This window comes from Cetorhinus maximus, chromosome 11, assembly GCF_964194155.1.
Source record: "Cetorhinus maximus chromosome 11, sCetMax3.hap1.1, whole genome shotgun sequence".
Taxonomy (NCBI): domain Eukaryota; kingdom Metazoa; phylum Chordata; class Chondrichthyes; order Lamniformes; family Cetorhinidae; genus Cetorhinus; species Cetorhinus maximus.
In genome coordinates this window covers 77,487,780-77,506,821 of record NC_135889.1, presented here as the reverse complement: position 1 = coordinate 77,506,821, position 19,042 = coordinate 77,487,780, and the positions used below count along the sequence as shown (strand labels likewise).

The window sequence follows — 19,042 nt, the reverse complement described above, 5'->3', positions numbered from 1 at the left end:
ATGACAATGAACCCGAACAGTCTGGTGCATGTTAGTGCTCAGCTGTCATGTTCAGCATGGGAGCAATTAAAATTTATCTTTGTTTATTGCCTGTTTTTTTACCAAGACTTACATGCGCTGTTACAAGTGCTGGACCTTCATTTTTCCTTCATGGCCCCTTCTAGCCCTATCACACTGCTGGCCCTCTGGGGGACTGCCTACTCTCTTTGGCAAGGCAGCGGCAGACCCCAACATGGCTGCCGTCTGCCTGGGCTGTTGGTGCCAGGCCAGCAACTCCCGCCTTTAATTTGATGCCAAACTTGCTTCATAGTCAATTCAGCTATTTGAATTTAAAAATAGCATGGCAAGTGCAACACTGTGTGGTGTCGGGACCCAGAATTCATCCAGATGTCGGGTTCCTGGTCCCACTTTGAAAATCCCACCTAATAAGTTTTAAAATATTTTTGTGGATCAGGAGGAGTACCTCCAAGCTCCACAATAATAAAGCGGGCTGTTGACATGTCTGGTTCCTTACATCTGAAATTACCCATAAAAACATAATTCCAACATTGCCTAGCAGATACATCCAAATAAAATACATGCATGAACATCCTCCTGAGTACTGCATGTGCAGGCAAGTCCTAAATTAGTTAAGGACCTCGTGGACCAGCAATGCCTTACTTATTGCCATGTTTCTCCTGTTATTCTGATGCATTTAATGTGCTTGTCAGGTTAGAGTAAAGTGAAGGAGTTCTCCCTGATCTAGGAATGGCTGATTCTGATAATGCTTACCGTGGTACAAAGCTTTGCATTCTTCAGGAATTATATCCCTCATAAAGATATAACTTTAAAAAAGAAACACAATTTTCAAAGAAATTTATGTCAAGTAAATCCACTGTTTTGTGCCCAATTTTATGTTTGTAGCATTGATCAACAATCCATCAAAGTGACATAAGGCATTTATTTTTATTACAGGTTTTGCACTAAGGCCATTTGATGAATGCCTTGCTTTTATCAATGGAGTAATCGATGATCCTGTTATAAAGTCTGAAAAGAGCTTGCTGCTGGTGCTTCATTCATCTGTAGCACTCTGGTAATGTAATATTAATTGCTCAATAGAAAGAAAGACTTGCATTTATATAGCAACATTCATGATCTTGGAACATCCCAAAGCACTTTACACATTAACTTTGAAGCACAGTCATTGTTGTAATGTAGGAAACACAGCAGCTGCTTTCGCACAGCAAGCCCCCAAAATGATAATAATCAGGTAATCTGTTATTAGTGTTGTTGATTGAGGGGTAAATATCAAAGATAACTTCCCGGCTCTTCTTTGAAATAATGTCATGGGATCTTTCACACCCGCCGGAGAGAACAAACTGGGCTCTGGTTTAATGTCTCATCCAAAATTCAGCACCCCTGAGTTGTTACAATTTAAGCTCACACCAGATACTTTTCATGTGCCCGATGCAAACAGCATGTTCCTATTGAACTCCTTTAAAGTTACTAGATAAGGAATAGGACATCAAAGGACAACTGGCATTTATATATCGCATTTAATGTTTAAAAACGTCCCAAAGAAGCAGCATAAAAAAATGCAAAGCAGATGTTCAAGGGATTTAAATGTCTAGAATTCTTTAATAACAGATACCCAGAAGTGCAGGCTGGAATCTAATCAAAGGGTTCGGGTGGTATGTAGAATAACAGATACCCAGTAGTATTGTTGAAAAAAGATATTTTGTCAAAGCTTTTCATCTTGCATCAGGACAATCGCAAGAATACCAATGTCAGAGGAAGCAACGATTTTATACTGTATGAGAAGAAAGTGCTGATTAGTTGGCAAGTGAGCTCTGATTGGTAGAGGCGTTGGCATGGAGAATGCACCAGTTAATCGTGACTAACAGTTAACTGCCAAGCATTGTTTGACATTTTAAACCAAGCAGCTTGACTCTGATTGGCCAAGGCATTGCCCTGACGAATGAACCAGCGAATGGCTATCAATCAATTATTTTATTTAGCTGAAACAGATGCAATGTGTCTACATGTTCTTTCTGTCGGCAAAGAACAGGGCCCTGTGCATTAATATATGTAACTTCCAGTACACACACACGCACCATACTGCGAGCCCGACTGACAATCTTAAATTGGTTGTCAACGTAATTTTTAGCACACTGAGGATTATTTAGCAAATGTTGTCCAATCACAGAATCACATCTAATGTTGGACACTGTGTTCTGAGTTTTGCAAACATGGGCTGGGTGGGTACGGCCTGTACTTTGCCCACTGCGAGCAACAGAAGGGACGTGCTATTTGATATGATCCGCCAAAGACCAGTCAGTTTAATCTCAGTGGTGGGAAAGCTTTTAGAGATGAAATTTGGGATGAAATTAACAGTCACTTGACAACTGTGGATTAATTAGAGAAAGCCTGTATGGATTTGATAAAAGCAAATTGTATTCAGCTAACTTGCTTGAGTAATCGTTATGGTAACAGAGATGGTTGACGAGGGCGATGTGGTAGATATGTTGTATATAGTCTTCCAAAAGTCTCTTAATAAAGTGCCAAGTAATGGACTTGCTAGCAAAGTTAAAGGCCATGGAATAAAAGCAACGGTAGCAGCATGGATACAAAGTTGTCCAAGTGACAGGAAACAGAGAGTACTGGTAAACAGTTGTTTTTGAGACTGGAAGAAGGTATACTGTGTTATTCCCCAGGGGTAGATACTGCTTTCCTTGTTATATATTAATAACCTGGGCTTGGCTGTGCAGGGCACAATTTCAAAATTTGCAGCTGGCACAAAACTTGGAAATGCAATAAATTGTAAGGAGGCTAGGGATAGATTTCAAGAGGACATAGACAGGCTGGTGAAATGGGCAGGCAATTAGCAGATGTAATTTAATACAAAGAAGGGTGGAGTGTTCCATTTTGGCAGGAAAAACAAGGAGAGGCAATATAAAATAAAGGGCAGAATTCTAAAGTTGGTGCAGGAAATAGGGTCATAGGGTAGAATTTTCTGCCTACCGGGCGGGCAGGTCCGACCCAATCTCCGGTGGGCGGGGAGCCGATCCCGGCTGGAGAAGCGGGCCCTGCCGTCATTTTAAGTGGGCGGGCCAATTAAGGCCCGCCCAATGTGATACCCGGCAGGAAGCACTATGCGGGCGGTCGGGGATTCCCCAAATACAAGAGTGTGCTCTTGCGCGCATGCGCCTGAAAGAGTGCAGATCTCCCTGAGGCTAAGTGGACGGGCAGGGCCTTTAATTGTTTTAATTATCCTGTCAATGGCCTCAATTGGCCATTGACAGGTCGGCGAGCGCACAGCTGATTTCGCTGCGCCCCCGCCTTCCTGAAAATTTAAATGGAGCGCTGTGACGTCGGGGGTTCCGCCCAATGTCATCCTGCGTCATTTTGCGCGTCGGCGAGCGAGCCCCGCCCCCTGCTCGCCGATGGCAAAATTCAGCCCATAGTTTCAGAAATCTTGGAAGGTGGAAGGCAGATTGAAAAAGTGGATAAAAAGACTTATGGGATCCTGGGCTTTATAAATAGAGGCTTAGAATATAAAAGCAAAAAGTTATGGTGAACCTTTATTTATTGCTGGTTTATCCTTAATTGTGTCCAATTCTGGGCACCACACCTTAGAAAGAATGTGAGGGCTTTAGAGAGCGTGCAGAAAAAAATTACAAGAAAGGTTCCAGAAATTAGGGGTTTCAGTTACATGAATAGATTGAAAAAGCTGGGCTGTTCTCCTTAGAGAAGAGAAGGTTGAGAGGAGATTTGATTTGATAGATGTGTTCGAGACCATGAAGGGTTTAGACAGATAGAGGGAAACTGTTCCCATTGGCAAAAAGGTCGCAAAAGAGAGGACACCAATTTAAGGTGAATGGCAAAAGAAGTGACAAGAAGATGAGGAAAAATGTTTTTAATCAGCAAGTTGCTATGATCTGGAATGCACTCCCTGAGGGTGTGCTGGAGGTAGTGTTTTCAAATGGGGTTTTTGATTACCTGCTAAAGAGAAAAAAATTGCAGAGCTACAGGAAAGTGTGGGGGAGTGGGATTTAGCTGATATACTCTTGTAGAAAGCCAACATGGATATGATGGGTCAAATGGCCTCTTTCACGCTGTAACCATTTTATGAGTCTATGGGCAGAATCATCCCAGATTTGCACAAAGTGCTGAAGCAGGCAGGAAAAAGGAAGCTTTACCTGCTGGCCACAATGGTGTGTTTTCGCGCTGTAACGTCCCATTCCCAGCGCGTCCCGCCTCATTAATAATGCATTCACAGGAAACACTCCGGATTGCTGGTGGCCAGGCTCGGATTTGCTCGCCCCGATGTGACCTCAGCGCTTCCTTGCTCTGGGCGCCATATTTAAAGCGTACCAGAGCGCAGCCTACTTCATGTCCACAGACCAGGACTGCTCAAGGCAACAGATGGCCCCAAAGCAAAGAAGACGGCAGCCCCCAAATTTAGTGACACCTCTTTGGGATGCCTACTGGACACAGTGGAAGGCCACCGTGATGTCCTCTACCGTCCCCCGTCCTCCCCGGCCGCATGAGGTCCACCAGAGTCAACAATCCAGTCTGGGAGATGGTGGCAGCCGCAGTCAGCACTACCGGAGCACAGAGGAGGTCAGTGCAGGAAGAGGATGAATGATCTCATCCATTCCGCCAGGGTAAGTCAACCACCTCATCACTCTCACTTCACACACTCCCAAACCCATCACACATCCACAGGGATCTCACACCTCAAGGGACAACACCACTAACTCTCACACATACCCTCACATTTCCAGCAGGCTCATATCCTCTGGAGCTCGCGTCCTCATCCCGTCCATGGCTCCGTTCACCACACAAACATTCCACACAGTACCATGTTCCTATTCACACTCTCTCAACCTGTTTTCATGCTATTGAAGCTGGCTCACATCAGCAGGGAGGGGCCCCAGACCAAGGGTGGAGTGGCCCACATTAGGCTCCTCATTTTTAGGAGCTTGCCGTCACACTGACTGGTGAGGATGTAGACCATGCCTGCAGCAACAATGAGGTCAGCAGTGAAAATGCAACTGTGAGTGCTCTTTCTCTTGTTTTTGACTCTGCTGCCATGCACTAATTATCTCCACTTTGGTTCACAGGAGCTCTGCCAATTGACTGACGTCCTCAGCCAGTCAGTCCTCAGCTTCATCCAGGTCCTCACCTCCAGTCAAGAGGACACGTCTTCCATTGAAGAGCTGGAAATAAGCAGCTCGGAAGGCCCGTCACAGCACTTACCCACACCTTGCACCAGCGCAGAGACACACACCTTGGTGGGACCTAGATCTACAGCAGGCTCAGTTTCATAATCTGGTGATCACTGCACAGAAACGTGTCCGCAGCAGGAGGAGGCAGGTTCAGCTGAGCTCCCCGGCACTCGGAAGACTGCTGGGGAAGAGGCAACTATCAGGTCCGAGTCAGATGACAAACCTCTGGATTCAGCCTTCCAACTCACCGTGGAGAGTTAGCAAAAGGCAGGGGAACATCATGCAGAGCTGTTGGAAGCCCTCAACAGAGTGGCACGCGAGTTGGAGGAGTGCATCTACCTGCTCTCTGATGAAGTGGTGCCCATATGTGGATTTATGGAGGTCTCCATGGGAAGGATGGCTTTCACCATGGAGACCCTGGTCAAGCAGAACGTGGAGATGCACGCAGACCTGCACTCCTTTGCAGTAGCCATTGGTGAGTTCCTGCAGTGGCAACCCGAGAGGAAGGCAGGGCACCTCAACGTCCCTCCAGGTGCTCCTTCCCCTCAAGGAGTCAGTGGCGGGGCCGCTGAGCACCCAAAGAGAGGAAGAGCAGCAGCTGGACACCCCGGGTCATCCACTCAGGAATCTCAGAGGCTGTCCGCCCCCTCTGGGTTCCCTTTGCCTTTGACCCCTCAACCTCGTCCTCTACCACCACAGAGGGAGCAGCTGGCCCACAGGAGGACAGCCAAAGCAAGCCGGGGCTCTCAAGGCCTCAGCTGTCCAGAAGACACATGGCGAAGTCATCAGAGGTAACAGGGCCAACCATTGCACAGGCTGTCTCCACCCCTGCTGCGGATGTCAGGGCAACACCTAGAAGAAGCGGTAGGCCTAGAAAAGTTAAGAACTTCTGATAACAAGTGGTTGTACAAATGAACACATTTTGTCACTTTATAATCTGAAAATATATTCACTTTCACTGAATAATATGTAATGTTATCTTTCAGCTTCATTGAGAGGCTTTGTGAGTCCTCCCACTGCATTTCCACCACTAGCAGTGTAGCTGCGCGCAGCCGGACCACGGGTGATTTTGGAAGGAGACCTCTGTGTGTGGCAGGGCCTTTTGGAGCCTCATGCAAGCAATCTCCCATGCACATGAGCATTCATCCATCACACTCATCCCACTGCCCTGAGCATTTTCAGTGCTGCCTGCTGGGGTTCTCTATCAGTTGTCCATCTGAGCTGATCTGTAACTCCGCCCACTCACTGATGAACTCCCATGCAGCAGCTGTGCCTGTCATATACAAGGCTCCACTCACTTTTGATTTCGACAACGATGGTCGTAGTTAGATTTTTGCTCAACTCCCCTGTCATTTCCCCTCCCCCAGTCACCCATGTTCTTTCCCGCTATCACTGTCGACACCCCAGCATCAACTTCCACCTCCCCACTGCCACCTACCAACCTAAACCCTCGTCTTTTCAGGATGTCCAGGTGAACAACGTGCACGTTCCCCAACTTCCTGAGAATCCCACCCCCATCCACAATGACCTCCCCGAATTCCTCCTTCCCACCCCAAGGGTCCTCGTCTGCCTCTGAGTCCCCACCAACCACCCTCACCATCCCTTCTACTGCTATCAATGCACCCGTGCGATCCCAGCTCCATCTGCCCCCTCTCAAACTCACCATTCTCTCCTACCACGCCCACCCTCAGTTTGCTCCTCAGGAGCAGGCAGGCAGTGACTCTACAGACGTTCACCTGGGCATCCCCCACCCCTTACTCCCTCCTCCACTCTAACTACCTCCTTCCCCCAGACACCTCCCTCCCTTTGAATTCCCTCCTCCCCCTGGACTCCTTCCCCCCCCCACCAAGCTCCCTCCTCCCCCGCAGCTCCTTCTCCCCTCCAGAATCCTTCCCCCCGAACTCCTTCCCTTACACCTACCTCCCCACATGCCACATTCTCCCCCTTACACCCTCTTCCCCTGTACCCCCTCACCCCGACACCTTCATTTCCCCCTACCAAACTCACCCCCGACACTTTCATCCCCCCCCAACCTCACCCCCGACACCTTTGACTCCCTCCACCCAACCTCAACCCCCTCTGACACCTTCATTCCCCTCCTCCCAACCTCAACTGCCCAGTATATCTTCCTCTCCCAGTCAAACCTAGACCTTCCTCTCCCACCCCCCTCCCGTACACTTTCCTCTCCCAGTCAAACTGAATTTCCTCTCCCAACCCCCCCTGCTGGATACTCCTTCCTCTCCCACTAACAGCTGGACCTCCCTCTCCACCCCCCCCTCGCTGATTATCCGTAGCAGCCCATAGCCAAGACTGTGATGTTCTAAAACAGACCCAAAACAATAATGGAGACCTCCCACCTTCCGTGAGCTGCTTCATGATGGAGTCATGTCCATGAGGATCCACCTAGCATGCAATGCATGTGTTCCTCCAGGATCCAGTAGTCCAGTAGTTGGAGGGATCTAGCATCTTCTGCTCCTCAGATGCCTGTGATCTGAGCAAGGCCCAATTTCTGCACGTCACACTTGTCCAGACATATTCTGGGCTGGTGTGCTTTCCCGCTGGTGTAATGGTAAATCTGGATTGGGGCGATGATTCCAGTCGGGCCTTGCTTTGCATCTCATTGGCGGGATGCAAACCGGGTTCACGCCGGCTTCCAACGGGTTTGGTGTTCCGCCATGGCAGACTCCATCAGATGATCCTGCTGTGTTTTCACGCAGGCATGAAACCAATTTTTGGTCTTCTCGCCATATTGTTCCTCCCCACCCCCCGCCCACCTGCTGCCTGCCATGATGCCCAACGCCAACAGGGCCGGAAAATTGCGGCCTATGATTCTATTCACTTCGGTAGGATGGATAGAAAAACTGAATGTTTTTTTAAATGGTGAGCAACTATTAAATGTTGGTGTTCAAAGGGATTTGGATGTCTTTGTACAAGAAATAGACAGTTAACATGGAGATACATCAAGCAATTAGGAAGGCAAATGGTATGTTGATCTTTTGATAAGGAGTTGGAGTACAATGGTAAGAAAATATTGCTGCAATTCTCACACCTAGAGTTCTGTACAATTTTGGTCTCCTTACCTAAGGAATGATATACATGCCTTTGAGGGGTGCAGAAAGGTTCACAGAGGGTTGTCCTATGAGGTCAGATTCAATAGAAAGGGCCCATAATCTCTGGAGTTAAAGAATTATAGTTCATCCCATTGAAGCCGAAGAATCTGAGAGGGCTCGACAGGTAAGATGCTGAGATACTGTTTCCCCTGGCTGGAGAGTCTAGAATTACAGGGCATAGTCTCAGGACAAAGGGACAGCCACTTCAGACTGAGATGAGGAGAAATTTCTTTATTCAGAGGGTTGTGAATTGTTGGAATTCTCTACCCCAGAGGGCTGTGGATGCTCATTTGTTGAGTATATTCAATGGTCAATATCAATAAATTTTTGGATACTAAGAGAATGGTGATCAGACAGGAAAGTGAAGTTGAGGGTCAAGAATCAGCCATGATCTTACTAAATGGTAGAGCAGATTCAAAGGGCCCTATGGCCCATTTTTGTTCTTATTTCTTATGTTCTTATGCATTCACTTGCATTTGGCAGATACCTTATTAAAATGTGCTGATTATTTTAAAAAGAAATCTAAAAGCATACAGTATAGGCTAGAGCAATTGCCGTGGTCACTCTGACCGATGAAATGTGTTGGACACCCAACTAAGGCCCCAAAAGGTTAAGCAATAAGCTTTTATTTGTGAGGCCAGGAAGAACAGGAGTGCCATTCTGGGCACACAAGTCACCCGTACCTTCACCTACAGGATTCTACTGAACCCCACCACTTGGAAGTTCCCCTCCAAGCCACTCACCATCCTTACTTAGAAATATATCGCTGTTACTTCACTATCACTGGGTCAAGATCCTGGAAGTCCCTTCCTAACAACACTGTGTGTACCCACACTACATGGACTGTAGCAGTTAAAGAAGGCAGCTCACCACCACCTTCTCAAGGGCAACTAAGGATGGGCAATAAATGCTGGCCCAGCCAGAGAAGCCCACATCCCATGAATGAATATAAAAAAAAATCGGAATGTCAGTGGACAGCCGTTGAGCCACCTGACCTGCATATTTTAGCTGTCTCTTTACAGCTGTTTCCAGTGGGCAGCTTGCTAGTTCAATGTTAATGAGGCTGGGGCATTATAATTTGAGTGAACTTCTCACAGAGGCTGTAGGGTGAAATGTTCAGTGGCTGCTCCCTGCAGAGAACAGAATTAAAGCCAATTGTCAAAGAATGAGGTCTGGATGTTTTAGTGCATCAAGATTCATGGTGAATGTTGTGAAGTTATAACTAAGGCAAAAAGGGATCTAAGTTGCATTCACAACACAACGCACCACAAGGCAGAGCATACCATTTTTTTCCTTGTACAAAACCTTGGCTAACCTCAGTTCCAATACCATGTCCAGTTTTGGCATGCCTCACACGACGGGGAGTAAATGTAAAAACAGAAAATGCTGGAACTACTCAGCAGGTCCGGTAGCATCTGTGGAGAGAGAAAGGTGATCAAAGGTCACAACCTGAAAAGTTAACTCTGTTTCTTTCTCCACAGATGCAACCAGACCTGCTGAGTATTTCCAGTACTTGGTTTTTATTTCAGGTTTGCAACATCTGCAGTATTTTGCTTTTGAATGGGCAATAAAAGCTCTAGATAGGGTTCAGAGCAGGGTCACAAGATTAATTCCTAGTTCAAAACACATTAGTTACCAAAATAGGTTCAAAGAGCTCAAGAGTGATAGGTCAAGGTTTATAAAGTAATGAGGAGACAAGATTATATGTAAACCAATTAAAATGAGATAAGGTAGAACTAAGGATCAAGTTTAAAAGTTATGCAAGGGTATAACTAGGATGGAAGTTAGGTGATTCTTTATTTCCCAGTGAATAGTTGCACAGTGGAACAGGTTACTAGCTAGTGTGATGAATGTTGATTCACTATTTTTCTTCAAGAGGGTGGCATATTTCTGGCTAGGACAGAGATCATCTCATATAGAGGTCAGCAACATATAACATAAATCAGGGTCTATATGATCTCTTGGACCAGTTTAGATTGCCTAAAGAGATTGAGAGAACATTTCCAGCATTTTTCCCCCTGCAATGGCCTGGATTTTATGTTTTTTCATCTTTTTTATGGTTCCGGCCAAGTGGGGTGTGTCGATGCATGATAACCATATGGGGCATGCTAGTTGAACTAGGAGGTCATTTTCTGTCCAACACTGTTCATTTGTTTTCACATGTTCGTATGGTTCTGTTTTTATAGAATCACATTCTTTAATTACTCAAAAGACTGGCAAGTGTTCCTGTAGTAACTATGCTGTAATAACGGGCAGCATTTTCCCATCGGTGAGGGTAAAATGACACACGGTGACATCAGGCATGTGTCCTGATGTCACCGCGTGTTATTTAGATTGTCAGTTCGGCGGGCGCGCAGCCGCCAAATTGTCAAAGGCCTATTAAGGCCTGTTAAAAACTAATTAAGACAATTAAATGAGCTGCCCGGCCGACCTTAAGGTTGGCGGGCAGGCGAAGAGCCCAAGTGGCCTTCAAAAAAAACATGAAACCTCATCGAAGGGTGGAATGAGGTTTCATTAGGGATTTAGAATGTGTATAAAATTTTTAAATAAAAGTAATTGACATGTCCCTGCTCATGTGACAGTATCACATGAGAGGACATGTCAGGAATATTTTTTTCTCCCTTTAATAAAGTTTTCAAACTTGAGCCGAGCTCCTTGAGGCAGCACTTTGCCACAGGGAAATCAGTGCGCACTTTTGCGCGCATGCGTGAGAGCACTCCCGGCTCAGGGAATCCCCCCGCCCGCACAGGGAGCACCCGCCCCTGCACAACCCCCCCGACGGGAAATTTCTGCCTAATGAGTGATATTACAATTATTTATTTCTCGGATATTTAAAGTGCAGTTCATTAGAGCTATCATCAGTATGGAAAATATTGTTCAATGTTTTTAGCTGTAATAATTTACATTGCTGATATTTAGACTTGGTCAAACAGGTATTCTAGATTGGCAGAATGGAACGAAGCTCGTCCTTCATTTAAAATGGCAAAGCGACTGATGTCCTACACAAACGCCTCACTATTCTCAATGTATGGTTATTCCAAGTTTTTGGAGTGTCAGATTTTAGTGTTTAGAAAGGCATTGTGGGAAAGGCAAGAAACTGTCATGGAAGTCTACCAGCAAACAAAAGAGGTTTGTTTTTCCCTTATTATATTTCAGTTCTCAATTTCAGAATGACATTCATGTAACCACTTCAAACAAAATACAGGAAAAGTGACACTTTATCCTACTCAAAGAATCATGATGATATGATTTATTTTTATGAATTTTGTTTTCCTAGCATATATTGCTGGTTAATTTTGTTATACATTCCTTGGATTTGCATGGTGTTTAACGGCAGAAATTTTCCAGCCAAGTGGAGGTTTCCCTGGGGAAGGTTCCAAACCCAGTGGGGAACCCATTTGGGCCTGGTGAAAAAGCAATTGAGCCAATTAAGAAGCCTTTTTAACCCTGAATTCCTTCTTTCCCAACAGCACCAGGAATCCAGGCCATGTCCGCAACTCGCCAGGGTTATCAAGGCGGGTGCATAGCAGAAAGTGTTTCTTCATTGAGAGACTGCTTATGAAGCTCCATTTACACCTCTGGTGAGGGGCAACAGCATAAGCCACACTACTGCCAACTGCTCCTGCAGCAGCATGAGAAACACCAGGTCACTGCTAACATCTGCAACTTCCTGGAAAAAGACCACCTTTCCAGGGTTGCAGGTGGGCAAGCATTGCCAGTAGCCAGCAAATTGCCTATCACTGGAGGCACCCTTCATCACGGTTGCCATCTTCAGCCAATTCGATTTACCACATGTGATATCAAGAAACTGCTGAACACACTGTAAATAGCACAGGCTATGAGCCCTGAGAACATCCAGAAAACTTGTGCTCCAGAACTAGCCCCACCCCTAGTCAAGCTGTTCCATTATGACTGCCCCATCCATTACTCTCAATCATTTGCAAAGTGCTGGAAGGTGTCATCAACTATGCTGTCAAGCAGCACTTAACCAGCTCACCAATGCTCAGTTGAGGTTCCGCCAGGACCACTCAGCTCCAGACCTCTCACAGCCTTGGTCCAAACATGGATAAAAGAGCTGAATTACAGAGGTGAGATGGGAGTGTCTGCCCTTGACATGAAAGGGCATTTGACTGAACGGGGTATCAAAGATTCCTAGGAAAATTAAGTAAATGGGAATTGGGAAAAACTCTCTACTGGTTAGAGTCATAGCCAGGACAAAGGATGGTATTTGCTGAATATAAAAAAATTGTTGGCAATAATTAGCAGGTCTGGCAGCATTTATGGAGAGAGAAACAGAGTTAATGTTTCAGGTCTGTGTCCTTTCATCAGAACAGACCTTCTCCCTTGCCAGCGATGTTCACATCCCATGAAAAAATAAATGAATTTTGTTTTTTTTTAAGTTTGTTCATGATATTTTAGTTTCTATCTAATCCCATGTATACATCCCAATCTTTTATTTTTATCTCTGTAAAATGTAAAAATAAAAGTGAAGGGATTCAGTGTTTTTTACTTTGTGATTTTCTATCAATGATAATACTTCAATGTGATTGGCTGGTTAGCCTGCTTGATGATATCACTACTGCTAGAGACATGAAGATTCCCACGACCTCCTGGCACCAGATTCAAACTGATGTCAGAAAAGGAGAAATTTGCACCACTGAAATGAATATATCCTTGTGAATGACTTTCTTCAAGATCAGTGGTGAACACCATTGCTTCGCCATTGACTGCAAAATCCAATTTGTTAACCAGTCCTATTATGCATTTATTCCCATTTGGATAAAGCACACTTTGTGCTAGGTCAATAACCTTCCAGCATCTTAGTGTTGGTTTTGTGTTTGTTTAGCCACCATGTGAAGAGACCTCTGACACAAATTTAGAGAGCTGTTTCCTAGTTCAATATGATGAATTTGCATCTAATTATAATGCAGTAATTATTAAAGTAAATACCACCATATGGTTTTAAAATGTGTAAGAATAAATATGACATTTAATTTCAAATTTTAATAGTACCTGCGTGAATTCAAACAACGATGCAACACCTGCCCAGTTTTCTATCCACGACTCTTTCATCTTAAAGCTTATTGCTATATGTTGGCTGGTCAATTGGGACATGCAAACCGTCTTCTTCAACACGCTTTAAGTTTTAGCAGTGCACATGGAAATGTATTAGAAGAAAACTGGATAATGATAAGTCAAGTAAGTGCTACCTATTATTGTGCTTGCAATTTTGATGATCATTGGTAAAATAAGTTAACAATTAACTATTAAAAGAAAGAAATAGGTTTTAGGTTTATAAATATATTGAATAAACCTAAATCAAAAGTCTAACCATCTCCATTCTGAGCCCAGTTTGCATCCCTTACACATTTCAGACTATATACTTACACAAGCTGAAAAATATTCATCCCATTCATTCAGCATAAATTCCTAGTTTATAAATCAAGGCAAGTCTGTGTTGCACCTTCCAGTATTTTGCTAATCTTGCTGGCTGTTTTGCTGCCTTGATCCTTTCATTGTTTTCTCTAATGTTAAGTATTCAAGATTAATTTTGCACTTTTACTCAAACATACACAGAATTGACATGCTGTGACAAATGGGCTCCAAAACCCTGCAAAATATTTTGCAATACTGTTCAATCATTATACATATGGTTGAACCGATGCTGCAGTGTTCCCAAGCATATAGAGGTCAGTTCTCCCTCCTGCATACTCTGAGAGTATGATTGAGGCAATGGAAGGGTAGCCCCAATACACTTAGGTTCATGTGTCCATCTTCCGTTGGTTTTGTAAACAGCAACAGCAATAATTTTTATTTACATAGCACTTTTAACATAACAAAACACCCCAAGGCATTTCACAATCGCGTTATCAAAAAAATTGAAACTAAGTCACATAAGCAGATTTTACGGCAGATGATCAAACATGTGATCAAAGAGATGGGTTTTAAGGAGCACTTCAAAGGGAGAAAAAAGGATAGAGAGGTTTAGGGAGGGAATTTCGTAGCTTTGTGCCTTGGCCACCAAAGTTGGCACAATTAAAATGGGGGATGTTCAATGGACCAAAGTGGGAGGAACAGATATCTTGGAGGGTTTTAGGGCTGGAGGAAATTACAGAGATCGGGGGAGGCAAGGCCAAGTAAGAGTTTGAAGACAAAAGTGGAAATTTTAGAATTTAGGGATTTCTTAAATAGTATTATAATCTACTTCAAAAATGCATATAAATAACAAAGACACAGAGAAAGCCTTCTTAAGGCCTTAGGAATAAGCAGGAATAGTAAATATTCACTAGTTGCTTTTGCATATTTTCAAACTGTAGTTTGTTCACTGGAGTTTTCAGAATATATGTAGGATGTATGATGAAACACAGCGTGCATTTTTTGAAGAATATCTCAGAGTTATCATATTTATACTACCAAACCCTGATTCATTCTTGATACAATTTACTTGGGGAACACTAAGTGGAAGATCTTTGCCTAGTCATACCACAAGTTCTCTTTAACCTTATTGCAGACAAATGCTATGTAAGCTATTTAAGGCCATTCTCCATTCATTCTCCAATCATTGTTTACCTGTATCCCATTCACACAATATTTGTTTGGTGTATTGATTGTCATGTGCACAATAACAAATGGTTGTACTTGAAAAGAAACTCAATGCTGCATATTTTACAGTAGGAAAACTTTTTCAGCTGGCCCTTGCCATCATAGTTCCTTTTTTGTTGTTCTTTATTCTTGGAACATGGGTGATACTGGCAAGGCCAAATTTATTATCCATCCCCAGGTGTTTATGGGCCCTCTTCTTGAACTGCTACTGTCCTTGTGGTATTGATGCTTCCACAATGGTTTCAGGGAGGGAATTCCAAGACTCTGCCCCAGTGGTGATGAAGGAAGGATGGATGGTATGTGACTTAGAGGAGAATTTGGAGATGAAGGTGTTCCCAAGCATTTCAGCTCTTGTTCTTGGTGGTAGATGCCACAAAGGAGGAAGTTGCAACTGAAGTAATCTTAATGGGCTGCTGTAGTGCATCCTGTAAATTGTACATACTGCAGCCACAATGTGCAAATGATGGACGGATGGTTCCAGTGACAGAGATTCATGGCTTTTTCCTGGAAAGTGTTGAGCTTAAATGCTGTTATGCCTGCCCCATCTTGGCTAGTGGTGAGTATTCCATCACATTCCTGTCTTAAGCCTTGTAGATGATGGACAGGTTTAGAGCGATCAGGAAGTGAGCCACTTGTCAGAATACCCTTTCTCTGCCCTGCTCTTGTAGCCACACTGTGTATAGGGTTGGTCCACTTTAGCTTCTTATCAATGGTGAATTCCAGGGTCTTTAGGGTGGGAGCCTTGGCCTAAGAGAGCTGAATGAGCTTCATAATCATCTTCTCATAATTGCTTTTATAAAATTACATATTAATTCTAGATTTTCTCTCCTGAGTGCCTATCCACTGAGCCAAAGTGGTTGAGGATTCTTCATCATTAATATAGCTTGATGTTTCTAGTCATAATTAAATGCTAAGAAAATGTTACCAATTTTCTTTTACTGTGCTATTAGGAGGCATGGTTTACTGAAGATGTTGAAGACGAGCCTGAAAATTTATGGTTGAAAGCAGCTAAAAACATGCCAACCTGGGATGAAATGGCAGGTGTATATCCAAATGCGAGGTATCTTCTAAATCCAACAAGAGCCATTAGTGATATTGTCTTGGATGGAAGTGAACAGCCAAGCAAATCAGAGATTGACTTAGTATGCATTCCATACTAATCAAACTCAGTATTGGGAAGCTGACAGATGAATACTTGCCACTAATATTTCAATTAACTGTTACTCTGTGGTGCTTCCATTCCAAATATTTGCATTCCTCAAAATAAAATGCATGAATAAGTATTTTGTTGTGTATATTAATGATGGGGACATTTAAAAGAAATGTTCTAAGTAGGTTTAACTTACAACGTTTTTTTTGTTGTAATGTTGGTGATTAATTCAATATTTATACAGCCATAGGAAAATAAACTTTTTAGCTCTTCAAACAGGCACGGGGAACACAATGAGTGATTAACTCACGCCCCTTGCTTCTGATGCAGGCAATACGCCAACTTCATGCTGCCTGCTAATTTATGATTGTTGCTGTAGCCAGTGGTAAATGTGGTGTTCAGCGGGGGATTCAAGTTTGTGCGAGGCTAGCATCACTTACAGCTAGCCTGCACTACTTAAATGCAGCCGCCATCTTGTAATGAGACAGTGCAGTCCAAGTAAAGCAGGTACTGGAACTGCTTGTGGAAGAGAGAGTGAGGAGGAAAAGGTGAGTTAAGGTGTAATGGGAAGAGGCCATGCTTCAAGATTCTCCCATGCTCCAATGGATACCTTGGTGGAACTGGTAGAAAGGAGGGGTACATTCCTCTCTCAGGATGACAGCAATCATCCGCCCACCACAGTTACTCAGCCAATGCCCTTGCATTTGTCTGTCAGCCAATCAACCCCGACTTCTGCTGCCCATGCCGCAATGATACAATCCAAAGCCTGGCATTTTAGCCCCAGGGCTGTCAGAAGTTCAATTGTCTCACTTGGGTGGTTAAGGTGAGGGAATGCATCTGCACATCACATCTTGCACTACCAAACCACCCACCTCGCACACTGTTCATTGCACCACACTCCCATCACTCACCGATCAGCACATCCTGACACTCAGGACTCACCTAATATCCTTAAACTGCACTTCACCCACACACACACCTTCCAGTCATGCCAACTGCGCACACACCTCTACATGTCTCCGTAAACCTATAGCTGTTCAACTATGGCAGGCACATCATCCAAGGAATAAAAACAGAAAATGTTGGAAAAACTCAGCAGGTCTGGCATCGTCTGTGGAGAGAGAAACAGAATTAATGCTTCAAGTCCGTATGACTCCTTTCCACTGTGGAAGTGATAGAAACCTCAGTGGTAGCATTTCTCGACTCACCCATGATGGAACATCTGCTGGCCACTGTTTCATCTTCCACTGCAGCACAGGTGAAGGCCTCATGATGTCTCAGTGCTACGGTAGAATCTCAGACAGAGGTCAAGAGATCCCTAGCTGCTGCCATTCAGGCACAGGCAGCTGCAATCATGGCTGTGGACCTATGTGCTCAACAGGGCATGCAAACTCTCACAGAAGTCCGGCAATCTGTGCTCCAGCAGGACTGCTGAGGTGCTGCCCTGGTGGAATGACAGAGGCACAATGGAGCACAAACTTGCTGACCTCTCTCAGGATGACACCATTCCTCCTCCCACCACTGACACTACTGCCAGTTCTCTTGCTGTTCCCTCTCAGCCAACCAGCCCAGAATGCTGCCACTTAAACTGAGATGGTGCAGGCCCTCAGGTCCAGAGCTACTCTAGGGTGTCCTGTAAGGCCATCTCCAGTCTCTCCAAGTGAAAGTCAGCTACATTCCACAGCCATACAGCAGCCAGTGTGATAATATTGCACAGGAGCACTCAGTCAAGCAAGGGAACCCACAAGACAGGCACTAAAGGGATGCATAGCATGAATAGTTCGCGCAATAAAAACAGAAAATTCTGGAAACACTCAGCAGGTCTGACAGCATCTGTGGAGAGAGAAACAGAGTTAATGTTTCGAGTCTGCATGACTCTTCCTCAGAGGAACACATTGTGAGGCTTCACTTCAACACCCACCCCAACATGGACCCACCATTCCCTAACAGAACATGTGCTCTGAAGAAGAGTTGTGCGGACTCGAAATGTTAACTCTGTTTCTCTCTCCACAGATGCTGTCAGACCTGCTGAGTTTTTCCAGCATTTTATGTTTTTATTTCACATTTCCAGCATCTGCAGTATTTTGCTTTTATTTTAACGTGAATAGTTCTAGGTTTTTTTTGCACGATTCATGTGTTGCTGGATGAAATTGTTGAGTGAAAGTTTTCACTATTAGCCTTTATTGAGTGATGTTGCTAAGAAAACTTTGTGATGTGAAGTCGGCTATGAACATTCTGTTAGGGAATGGTGGGTCCATTTTGGGGTGGGTGTTGAAGTGAAGCCTCAAAATGTGGTCCCTCTTACTTTGCCCAGTTGCACATTGTGGATGCGACCTTCTTCTCCTCCTCTCCTCAAGGTGGCCTTCGGATTCCAGGAGATAGTGACTGAGCCCTCAGAATTGCAAGGTTGTAGAGAATGTAGTACACCACCTAAAACTGTCTCTTGGATGTGTATTGAAATACCGAAGAGATCCCTTGAGTGATCTAAGCTGCAAAGCCTTTGCTTCAGGATTCCGATGGCTTGCTCCACGGTGTTGAGGGTTGCTCTGTGGCTTCAATTGAAGGCCCTCTGACTGTGTGGTGGATGGTGAAAAGGGGTCATAAGCCATGTGTGGTGGAGATAGCCCTTGTCACCAAGCAATCATCCTCTGGTGCATCTTGAAGGCCCAAAGATGGTCTCTATTGTGCAAGATAAAAGCATCAGGGGTGCTGCCAGGAGAGCTGCAGGCATTCTCTGAGATGAACTTCTTGGTGTGGTCACACACCAACTGCACATTCAGGAAGTTGTAGCCCTTATGTTTGTAGTGTTGCTCCCCATCAACGTGAAGGAGTACAGCCACTTGTATGCAGTCGATTGCACCCTGGACCCTCAGGTAGTTGGTTATTCCTGCAAGCTCAAGTGCGCTTGCATCCTGGTGTTCCTGTTTCAAGGAGAAGAGGATGAATTCCTCTCTTCTTCTCTGCCTCTG

The 19,042-nt window shown here is 44.6% G+C and overlaps 1 protein-coding gene across 1 annotated transcript in view; it reads left to right on the top strand.

The window, feature by feature from the left end:
* The window catches only part of LOC144686209 (adenylate cyclase type 10-like), a 113,805-nt gene extending 95,343 nt beyond the window's left edge, over positions 1 to 18,462 (top strand). Inside the window, exons 8-10 of the mRNA XM_078551303.1 lie at positions 955 to 1,072; positions 11,254 to 11,449; positions 18,388 to 18,462. Of these exons, the coding sequence (XP_078407429.1) occupies positions 955 to 1,072; positions 11,254 to 11,449; positions 18,388 to 18,462 (389 nt within the window). The remainder of the gene's footprint in view (positions 1 to 954; positions 1,073 to 11,253; positions 11,450 to 18,387) is intronic.
* The last annotated feature ends 580 nt before the right edge of the window (positions 18,463 to 19,042 follow it).